The following is an 11,432-nucleotide window of genomic DNA, read 5'->3' on the forward strand; positions in this document are numbered from 1 at the left end:
GCTTTATTTCTGGAATTCATTCATCATCATTGTTATTAAATTTAAGTTGGACAGATGACTTGATTATGACTTGAAAATTCAAAGTTAAGGACTTGAACTTGACTTGAACTTCCACATCATTGACTTTGGACTCGACTTGGACTTGGTTGTCTTTGACTTGGAATTGACTTGAGACTTTACCGGAAAGACTTGTGACTTGCAAAGCAGACTTGGTCACACCTCTGGAATCGACAATTCCAAGTCAGAGGAGAGGTCCTACCTCAAGTAGGTGAGGTCAACGTCTTGCTGATGAGTGCAGAAAGAAGGGAGCGGGAGATGGACGGATGGATCGGGGCAGCATCTGCAATGATGATGATGATTCTGGGCGGTTGTGGCGAAGAGGAGATAAGTCAGAAAGCAAAGCTCTCAATCTTTATCTGATGTGTGTGTGTGATCTGTGGGTTCTCTTGTCTCAGGTCCGCGTGTCACTGTGATATAAGAGATGGCATCAAATGCAACGTTAGATATTTCATTTAGTCATCAGATATTTGTCCAATCTCATAGCTTGTTACTATAAAATGAATTTTAGAGGTTATGGATGGCCACATTTCACTTTGGATGTGGATCAGCTTGGTCTATATTGATGAGCCAATAAAGGTTTGTTCTAAAGGACAAATTTCAGTGTTTCAAAACTGCTGAAAAGCCCATAAATGATTATGTATGGATCCATATTTCAGATAAATTATTTTTAACTCGCTGTTTCACCTGCAACCTCCTAACTGACCACTTTCCAGTGTAATAAACCAGACTCAAACATGGACAATGCACATAGACAGTGTTCTGGGCTGAAACATATTTATTTGAGGAAAACATTGATGTTTGATTTTAAACACATTCATGTTTGATGTGGATGTGAAAACAATTCACAACTGGAGCATCATCGACTTAACGTGTAAGGATGCTGCAGCGTAGATCTGAGAAAAAAATGATTTAAATGATCTCTGATCGAGTTAGAGGAGATCATTTTCATGTAACACTTTTGTAATGATACCAAAAGCTTAAGTAATAAAGGAATGAGTGGAATCTGCCTCTTGTCAGCGTTTACGATGAGAAGCACTTGCATGATTAGATGTCTTGGAATCGATGCAGCCTCTTCTCTTATCATTAAGGCTGCTCTTAACAGATTACAGCCCCCTCCCAAACCACGCACCGCCTTTACTCCTCCTCCTCCTCCTCCCTGCTTCTCCTGCACAATTTCAGATCCTCTCTTTCACCAGATACAACAGGAACATCAGGAGACTTTCATCTCTAACTCTTATTTTACTCAGATCCTCTTTGAATTTAACATTTTTAGAGTTTTTTCTCCCACCACAGCTCATGTCTTAGAGCTCAGGTGGGGGTTATTTTGTTTAACTTAAACTAGTCTGATGAGCTGACTGATGAACAGAGAACAAAATGAAAAAAACTAAACTAAAACACACAATTTGGTTGTAAACAGCTGATAGCTAAGAAAGATGGACCTGGTCATAATTCATTGTTTTTTTCAGTTTTTGTGTTTTCATCTGTCTGCAGCTGCAAGCCTCATTACAGGTAAGCTTCTCACTAAAATACACAAAAACCCTCGCAACAAGGACTCTTCATTAAGCTTGCATATCCACTTTTCCTCATAACCTATTTTCCTGACTCTACGCTGGATGTTTGGCTTCTGAAGCAGACTTATTTGAAGCTAGAGGTAAACATTTTTCATTATTCAAAAAGGTCAATTTAGTCAGTTGTACTCTAGGTTTCAAAACTGTGGCCCACGGGCCACTGGTGGCTCTTGATTGCGATTGATAAAAGGTAGAATTGTGTCCCACCAGAAACAGACCGATGATGCAAATAGACACTTTATTGCTGTTAGCCAAGAAAGTTGAGTGTTGAAGATATAAAAGATTAGTAAAAGTACTTTTCTTTAATTATCCAAGCCTATGACCTATTGTCATGTCAACACAAACCTTCACTGAGATTTACTACAAAGCAGAACTGTGAGCACCTTTCATTAAACTTGACTAAATGAAAAGAAAAGTGACCCGCACTCTGTTCTTGTCACCAGTAGAGGGTTGCAATTTAGTTTTCAGATCAAAAACCCACAAAACAATTGAACCATCAGATATAGAGCAGTTGATGCTTTTGTGTAATAAAGCAAGACAAAATCATTTTGTGTCTCACATCAACAAAAATGTACAATCTTCGTGTGTGTGTGTGTGTGTGTGCGTGCGTGTGTGCGTGCGTGCGTGCGTGTGTGTGTGTGTGTGTGTGTGTGTGTGTGTGTGTGTGTGTGTGTGTGTGTGTGTGTGTGTGTGTGTGTGTGTGTGTGTGTGTGTGTGTGTGTGTGATTTCAGGCCAACGGGTGTGCAAGGCAGGAAAAGGCAGGCCGTGTTACAAGCTGGCCTATTTCTCGGAGCTCCGTTGGAAACTGAACTTTGCGGAGGCGGAGCTGGCCTGCAGGCGAGACGGGGGGCGGCTGCTGAGCATCGAGTCTGAGTCTGAGCAGAAGGTCATAGAGCAGCTCATCACAGAGCTCCGCCCATCAGATGGAGACTTCTGGTTAGGACTCCGACGTAACCATGGAGACGAGGACAGCAGCTCTGACTGTTCCTTTCAGTACTACTGGCTGGATGGCAGCACGTCTACATTCAGGTGGGACCAAAGAGGAAGACACAGAGGTATAAAAAGTATTCAAACTTGTGTACTCTGGTAAAATGTGGTGAAGCTTTGATCAAGTGCAAAAACCTACTCAGGTAAAAGAAAAACTATAACTCTCAATGGTGTGGAACACTGAAAACCCATTTTTCATGAATATTTCTGATTGTAATCATCACTCTGAGGTTTTTATGCAGGCTGAACATGAAAATAGTCTCCTACACCTGTCTCCTGCATCAGCTTCTGACAGAAAATAGACAGTGAAACTCTAGGATTAGAAAAGCCTGACATGTACGTCACACTGTCACTAACAGTCATGGACTCACCCATTATCACTCAGGACGGGGAAGGCTGATGTTGGTTTAGCGTCCAGGAAACAGCAGAGAACGTCTCGACTAACAGAAGCTAACTGCTAGCAACTCCACCGCAGAGCTCCTTCAGGCTTGTGTTAGTTGTGGAGATAAAACATCAAAGTTGCAGAGCAAACAGAGAAAGTGGTAGAGATGTGCTGCTGTTAGCCAATCAGAGGAGAGATGTATCAGGAATTAAGACTCTAAATCCTACCTTCTGAAGCTCTCCTCTGATGAGGCTAGTGATACTAGTGATACTAGCACCAGAAACAGACGCATCGGGGCCTTTTTTCCCCAGAGTACAAGGCATTCATTCCTTCTAGAGACCACTGTAAATGTATTGATTAAACAGGTGTTCCACACCTTTAGGGCAGCTTTTAAAAGGCTTTCTAGTTTAAAGACAATTTTCCTTGTGGCTACATTTCTAGAGTTCCTTCTCAAAAAGACTAAAAACAAAATATGAATTTTGTGGTTTTTTTTTATTATAATCTGTTAATCTGAAATTAATATCTACATTTCTTTGTTTGGTTTACTGTATTTGCTGTTCTTGCTTCTGTAAAGCACTTTGAATATCGTTTGTATTTGAAATGTGCTATACAAATAAAGCTGCCTTGCCTTGCCTATATGCATGGACGTAATTTTGGGGGGGACAGGGGGGACATGTCCCCCCCACTTTTTCCAAAGTCAAGTTTTGACCCCTGTACTTTTTACCATCCAAAAACATATAACGCTATATTAAAGTGACACTGGTTGTGCTCTACGACCAAGCGGAAAACAACCATTTGTGTTGAAGCCCATTTGCCATTAGAGCATACTGTAAAGATTCCCCCCCCCCCCCCCCCCCCCCCGTGTCTCCCCTACTTCTAAAGTGAAAATTATGTCCATGCCTATATGCATTGCATGCAACCTAAACAGGTTCAGGTAAAATTGCATGGTGACGAAGTGATTAGCACTTTTGCCTCGCAGCACGAAGGTTGCAGGTTCGAAGCTCGGCTGCGGCCTTTCTGCGTGGAGTTGCGTGTTCTCCCCATGCATGCGTGGGTTTCCTCCAGGTACTCCGGTTTCCCCCACAGATCACAACATGCCCTGTAGGTTATAAATTGTTTGTTTATTCATTTAGCAGACGCTATAGGGCATGTTGTGATCTGTGGAGGAAACCAGAGTACCCGGAGGAAACCCACGCATGCATGGGGAGAACACGCAACTCCACGCAGAAAGGCCGCGGTCGAGCCGAGCTTCGAACCTGCAACCTTCGTGCTGTGAGGCAACAGTGCTAACCTCTGCGCCACCATGCAGCCCAAATTGTAAGTCGCTTTGGATAAAAAGCATCTGCCAAATAAATAAACATAAACATGGACAGCTGGACTCAGCTGCTGCTTATGAAGAGATGCCTTCACATCTATCAGTCATCCTTTTAATGGGATTTCATTTACCTTAAAGTTACGTGAACAACTTTGGACTAAAGATCTGCAACAGAATCAGTTGATGACCCAAATTTGCTAAAGTTAGTTATTGATGTAGAGCAACAGGCTAATATTTCTATCTAAACTGATGTTTGGTATGAATTTTCAGCAGAATTGAACTGAACCAGGTTCCTGCAGTGTTTTACTAAATAAAATATCGAGCAATAATCCGGTTAAAGCAACCGTGGTGCTTCAAGATTATTGTTGTTTGGTGCTGAAAATGAGCTGAAACATTACAAACACACAACAGTGAGGTTTTCTTCACCCCTATCAAAATTTATAATAATGCAGTTTTCCGTTTAAGCAAAAGGACGTTACCATGGGGCGGTGTGATATTTCAGTTTTTCTTTTTTAATATATCTGCATACATTTCTAAAATTCTATGTTTTGCTGTCAATATGGGGCGCTTTGTGTACATTATTGAGGAAAAATGCATTTAATTGAATTTAGCAAAAGGCTGCAATGTAACAAGGAGTGAAAAATTGACAGGGGTCTGAACACTTTCCGTACCCACCCATTGTATTATTGTATCTGTGTGTTTCAGGAACTGGCACCTGGATGAGCCGTCGTGTGGCTATGAAGTATGTGTGGTTATGTACCACCAACCGTCTGCTCCCCCAGGACAAGGAGGACTCTACATGTTTCAGTGGAACGACGACAACTGTGAAACCAAGAACAACTTTATCTGCAAATACACTACAGGTACATAGGAGGGCTAATCGGCCTCTGTTTCACATTGAGAAGGGCCTAACTGGATGTCACCTTTGGTTTTCTCCTCAGAGACACTACTGGACCCCACTCTGTCTCCAAACTCCACTCAAACAGGTGATCATTCAGCAGTCATGCTGCAGTTGGAGGTTCCCCTATTTAGAGACAAACAGAGTCTTAACACCGTTTTCATTACAGACGCCTTCTTCCCATCTGTGCAGCCATGGGGTCCAAGTGATCACAACAGAAGCACAGGTTATACTATTTTTTATTTAAACTGTGACAGTGATCACTAATTCTGCATTTCTAACACTGAGTCTGTTTTTCAGTGGTAAATTTAGTTTATGTGATCATTCCCACAATCCCACTCATCCTGCTGCTGCTGACAGCGATGGGAGTTTGCTGCTTCAAGCTGCTACTCAGGCGGTGAGAACACAAAATCAACACAACAAAGGCTACAACACCAATGGGAGTCAGAAATATCACAATACATGAAGAGTGGGTGGTTGTGTTTAGGTGAAAACAAAATAAACCAGATAAAAAGTAGGTGAACTGCAAAACGTATAGATACCTTCTAAATTAAAAAGAAAAAATGTTGTCTATAGCGATGCCTCAGCAGTTTTTGTAGCAAATCAAATCTACTGTGGAACTGCTTTGACAACAAACCGTATCAGACGTTTACCAGAAACAGTTATAGTTCTACAGAAATGGCTTCTTTGGCCTATTCTTGTAAACGCTACAATCTTATGGGAGATCGTAACATGATCTGTTGGGACTGACTCTCAGCTGACATCAAAAGTTATTGTTTCTGAATATCTGTAAAACTGTCTGCTTTAAAGGAATGTCTGATTTTTCTACCCGGAATTAACTTCACTTCAAAAGTTAGTCGGATGTAAATGTACATCCAATTATTACTTTCCGAGTTTGAATAAAATCCAGCCAGTGGTGCAGGCTAAATGTTGCTGAAAGACAAGCTCACTCTGACAGAAATGTTAAAATTCTCAATTCTGCACCAATAGCCGTGTTTCCACTATAGGAATTTCTGGGAAATTTCTGGAGAGGGGGAAAGTTACAAGGGAAATACACTGCTCGGTTCTCTCAGCCGTTCGGCCCTTTCAGAACTTTGCTAAGATGTCAACATATGGTAACCATTTTGGCAGTGAGCGACATCCCTGATTGGCGCCAAAAGGCAATTTAAAATTAGTCATAGTGTGGCGTAATTTCATCCATTTACTGGACAGAGATAACAGCTGTGTGTGTAGTAAAAAGTGGTGTTCAACGATGATCAGAAGAAGCACCAGTTGTTTGGCTACATCTGCAAATTAGTTGACCATAAGACCCGCCCAGTGACTCTACTGGGCCTATTCCCAGTACATGCCCCAGTTTAGGTACTCGGTTGGTCCCTGAAATGGCTTGGAATGTGATTCTTTTAGGCAAGCCTCATGAACTGGAGATGAGGGCATGCCACGAAGGTCCGGTAAAGTTACAGAGAAGGTCTGATAGTTGATATGGGCCATTTGTCTACCTATAGCACAATTCACACGGCAGGATTTTCAATTTTTTCACAGTTTTTAAAGCATGGGAGACCACGGTGGTAAAAAAAATAAAATCATTAATTCACCAGAATGTGTCCTTTAATGTGTAATAGGGGTGTGTATATGCAAAATTCTGTCAATATGACAAATGTCACAATACAGGGGAGAAGATTTGATATATTGCGATACAATTTTAAAGACAGCAGTAGCAGGTTGTTGCTGCTGTTGTGTCCTTGGGCAAGACACTCAACCCACCTTGCCTGCTGGTGAATTGTGTTGTGAAGTGCCTTGGGGGGTTGTAGAACCCTAAGAAAATGCTATAAAAAAATAAAAGCCATTTACCATTTAAGACAGAGTTTAATTGAAAAACTATTTCAGGACACATCTGGTGTTATCGCCAGATCTCATTTTCTGCCAGAGTGAAGGCGGTAAAAGCTGTATTTTGATTTGCACCAAACAAAAGTAATATTGTTAACGTTTCCAATAAACTCTCAATTTAAAAATAGTAATACTCTGCTTTTAATGATCAATTCAGTGTCATAACACAAAATGTTGCTATATTTCTGTATATCTACATTTTCTTACATCTCTAGTGTGTGGTGTGCAGCAACTCGACCCAAACTACACAATAAACACAAAGTGATTTCACTCACTGACTTTTCCTGGTCTAAAGAGAAAGACCAAATATGACTTCAAAGAAAACAAACATGGTGGAGAAGGAGTGCTGCATGCTCCCCTTACTTTGATTTCTAATAGTCAACACATCTCATTCAACAGTCAGAATGTTTATTTGTCTGTGGAAAGAAGACTAGCCTGAATTTTCCACCACTAAATCAGCTGTGAAACGTACTTTCCGCTGGCAGTAAAACGTTTTTGACGCGTCCCAGAAGAAAAGGCACGCCATCATTACATTTCAAGCTTATTTTTTACACGTTACGGTTCCAAAACATGTCAAACTCCACAGTTTAGATTGAGCCAGACAAGAGGTCAAACACAAGAAAAGTGTAAATTATCCAGAAACTTTCAAAGTAAAAGTCCCGTGCAGATGAACATACGTCATTTCCTGTTAAAACCCCTGTAGTCGATGTAAACACAACAAAAAAGAAGCCACAGACCTTTTTGGATACTTGCAGCTGTCTTTCTACTTGTTTGTAATTTTCAAAATCACGCGTGGTGTTGCAATTCTCCTGTGATTTTGTGACCTCAGGATCAGTTGTGTGGAACGCTTTCACTCCCGTTTTGTGTCAAAATCGCTCCCAGTTGGAAGGGAGCTCACAAGTAAAATGCCTCTATTTCGTTACACGGCACTTTCGTGTCCCGTGGAAAGAAGGGGTTAGAAAATCAAACATGTTCAAAAGCCAGGATTTATGATCGGCATGTTTCCAATATGTTTCCTGCCCTAATCTACCTGATTTTGTGGCTCACTTCATTCTTCAGCAGGTCCTCAAGATCTGCAGAGGCCTGTGAACCCACTGATTAAAATCAGGCGTGGAACACAGAAACCCCTGAAACAAGCCTGTCATGGATCCTCAAAGAATCAGTGTTTAGGTCTAGCTTGAGTTGTCTTTTTTTATTTACAAGAGTGTGTGTGTGTGTGTGTGTGTGTGTGTGTGTGTGTGTGTGTGTGTGTGTGTGTGTGTGTGTGTGTGTGTGTGTGTGTGTGTGTGTGTGTGTGTGTGTGTGTGTGTGTGTGTAACAGAAAGAGGAAACAACACAAATCAGAAGTATGTCAGACAGAACCTGGAATTGGCCCCAGTCCAACTACACCAGACGTCTACAATGTCATTCGCTCTCAGAAGGATGACGACCTGGTCTCAGCTCGGCCTCACACCAAAAACACCTCCTTTTTATGCTCTTCCCCCGACACGCCAACAGGTGACTATGACAACCTGGGAGGTCGGGACACAGAGAGTGGCTTTGTGACGCTGGCGAGCACAGAGAGTGACTTCCTAAACTTTGATCTTGGCGAGCTTAGCTTCGGGCGTCGTGGGACCCATGACTTCTATGACGGCAGCTTGGGTTGTCCAGGAAAGAGAGCGCTGAACGATAACAGTCTCGGTCGTCCAGGAAAGCGAGAGTCGAATGACGGCAGTCTTGGTCGTCCAGGAACGCGAGAGCTGAACGACAGCAGTCTCTGTCGTCCAGGAACGCGAGAGTCAAATGACGGTAGTCTTGGTCGTCCAGGAACGCGAGAGTCGAATTACGGCAGTCTCTGTCGCCCAGGAAAGCGAGAGCTGAATGACAGCAGTCTCGGTCGCAGTGGAAACAGAGAGTTTTATGACAGAAGCATGGGCTGTCGCACCACTAAGAGTGAGCACTACAGCAGCAGCTTGTACACAGACCACGGTCTATACGACAGCAGCTTCCGACCAGGAAGTGACCTGTATGATGGCAAGCTAAAACCTGGAGGTCAAACAGGAATGGTTGACCTCTACCAGACTTACGTCACCAGCGGGAAGCACAAGACATTTCACACTACCCTGGGAACACAGCGAAAATCCTTCCACACAAATCTGGACTGCTACAAAAATGGGCTGAACCTGGATTCTGGAAGGAGGTATTTTAACGAGCAGGACTGGATAAACAGAGAAAGTTACTGATCTTCCTTCATGACTCACAGTGCATGTCTTAATGTTTGTGAGATTTTCCATGAGAAGTGTGAGAATGTGAAACATCTTAAAGGTGCATGAAGTAAAAATGAAATCCTGTGGTCAAATCTGGGCACTGCAGTCCATGTATCAAAAGCAACTGTTGCCAGTCACAGCGCAGCACAATGAGCAAAGACGAGTCATACCCAGTAAGTTGGTAAGAAGGTAAATACACTTCACTCTAATATTGAGTTGTTGGCAATTGAAAATGCAGTTTGAGAAATTTTAGAGTCGATTATTTTTTACTAAGTGACCGTAAGCATTGTTAGCTCAACGTTAGCTTGTTATTGTTGTTAAATATTAGAGTAAAGCAAAAAGGTGCAGTGGTTTCTTAGGGGTAAAATAACTTCTGAGCCTTTTTCTGGCCAACATTGTTTTCACAATGCCGTTGTCAAATTACAATTGCCAGTGCAGACTTGGCAACCCCGTAGTTTCACATACGATTGGTTCTGGAACAAGGAGGTATGGAGGTGGGACATATTGTAAAAGATTGTGTCCCTCGTCTGCCTCTTTAAAAGGAGAAAAACTGACCACACAGTTGGCTGAGAAGGAAATCTGTTCCAATAGCCCTTTTGAGAGGACACCATGCCAGCAAATCACACGGTGTGTGGCAGCATGGCAATGCGGGAATTTTGCAGCATTCGTGCCGCCACCCTTGGTAGTAATATTGCCGCAACACCGGACTTGTGAATCAGTGGCGGCTCCAGAATTTTCTTTTTCTGCATGTGCTATGAAGGAGCTAGTCTTTTAATTGAGGGTGCTTTGAAGGAAGTGGTCATGTGTACCTATTGTTCTCTAAAACACCTTGAACACTAGCAGATACGCATGCGTGCACAAAACCTCAACATCACCTGAAACAATCATTAATGTACATCATAAACAAATGAACAATCTCTTTTCCATGAAATCATAAACACATACAGCCACACAGAAAACCATCTATAGTGTTGCAAGGTTAGCTAACGTTAGTGTTAGCATTTCCAGCAGCTAAACCCTCGACTGCTGTGGCGGTTGAGGGTTGACTCTCTTCATCCAGATCCGTAGGTTTTTGTGGGTCTGAGACCACTTCCAAAGATGCATTCGTTTCTGACTGAACCCGTGGAAATGTGGGCAACAAAAACCCGATCCATTTTACCACTTGCTCTACCTTTCACTCGTTCGCAGGTGGAAAATGAGGTCAAAGGTTAACATCAATTTCCTGTTTTGATGTAAGTTTTTACTATCTATATGATAATTTACTGATTATTTTTGTTTTGTATGTTAAATATTATCACATCCACATGTTAAATTAAAATTAAATTGTAAAAAAAAAAAAATCTAATATTTACTTGGGGGTGCTATGGGGATGCAATGACTAATCCAGGGGTATCTATAGCATCCCCTAGCGCCCCCCTGGCGCCGCCACTGTTGTGAATACATATTACACCTTGGTGCAACAGAGGGTGTTGTTAATTCTGAGCTCTGGCAGGAAACTTCATTAAAAACTTTTCATAAAAATGAAAGTAAACATGGGCAATATGTTTCGCTTTTTGAACAGCATCAGCTTAGATGATAAACTAGAGTGATGCAGAGCTCTGCAAGCTTCTCTCCATTAGAGATGGAGGTCAGATCACAGTTTACATGGACTGTGGAGGACAGACATCTTTAGGAGCAGCTTGTGAAAAAACCTAATGAGCGCAGCTTTGATAGCAATAAAAAGCATGCTATGCCCAAGTTAAACGGAAGTCCGCTGCAGCGCAGAGACCTCCCCATACCACCTTTATAATGTCACTGTGTAATTTTTGTAAAAAGGACATGATATGCACCACATTAGCACCATGGTTTGACCACTTAGAAACGACCTATGGCTCCCAGATGCCAGCTCAGCCTTGTGGCAAGTTGGCAGCGTTGTTTTCAAAAAGGGGCTAATATAACCTTCCTTCCGAGACATTAGACCATTTTGTGATTATTTCACTGTAAAATTCTTACTTTGAGAGTTGGTGATTTTTTTTTCTTTCTTTCTTTGCAATTGTGTGTCTCCAGCAAGTCACCAACAGCTGCAGCCCAGTGAGACACTGGATAGGATTA

At 42.1% G+C, this 11,432-nt stretch overlaps 1 protein-coding gene across 2 annotated transcripts; it reads left to right on the forward strand.

Annotated features, from left to right (window-relative positions):
• Positions 1-1,140: 1,140 nt before the first annotated feature.
• On the forward strand, positions 1,141-9,557 carry layna (layilin a). 2 transcript variants are annotated; one of them, XM_015960715.3, is made up of 8 exons: positions 1,141-1,569; positions 1,691-1,711; positions 2,361-2,658; positions 5,019-5,176; positions 5,255-5,299; positions 5,381-5,437; positions 5,512-5,608; positions 8,417-9,557. In XM_015960715.3, the coding sequence occupies exons 1-8, from the start codon at positions 1,494-1,496 to the stop codon at positions 9,315-9,317; spliced, it is 1,653 nt and encodes a 550-aa protein (XP_015816201.1). In that variant the 5' UTR covers positions 1,141-1,493; the 3' UTR covers positions 9,318-9,557. The 2 variants fall into 2 exon arrangements, with proteins under 2 accessions (XP_015816201.1, XP_070411786.1); XM_070555685.1 differs by lacking the exons at positions 1,141-1,569; positions 1,691-1,711 and having other exon boundaries at positions 1,750-2,658.
• Positions 9,558-11,432: the final 1,875 nt, after the last annotated feature.

Source organism: Nothobranchius furzeri, chromosome 10 (assembly GCF_043380555.1).
Source record: "Nothobranchius furzeri strain GRZ-AD chromosome 10, NfurGRZ-RIMD1, whole genome shotgun sequence".
In the NCBI taxonomy this organism is placed as follows: Eukaryota; Metazoa; Chordata; class Actinopteri; order Cyprinodontiformes; family Nothobranchiidae; genus Nothobranchius; species Nothobranchius furzeri.

Excerpts from the sequence above, each read along its gene's own strand:
- layna (XM_070555685.1), top strand. The coding sequence starts at position 2,198 with ATGTACAATCTTCGTGTGTGTGTGTGTGTGTGTGCGTGCGTGTGTGCG. Across the intron at positions 5,177-5,254 it reads TATCTGCAAATACACTACAG|AGACACTACTGGACCCCACT; the intron begins GTACATAGGAGG and ends TTTTCTCCTCAG. Across the intron at positions 5,438-5,511 it reads TGATCACAACAGAAGCACAG|TGGTAAATTTAGTTTATGTG; the intron begins GTTATACTATTT and ends TCTGTTTTTCAG.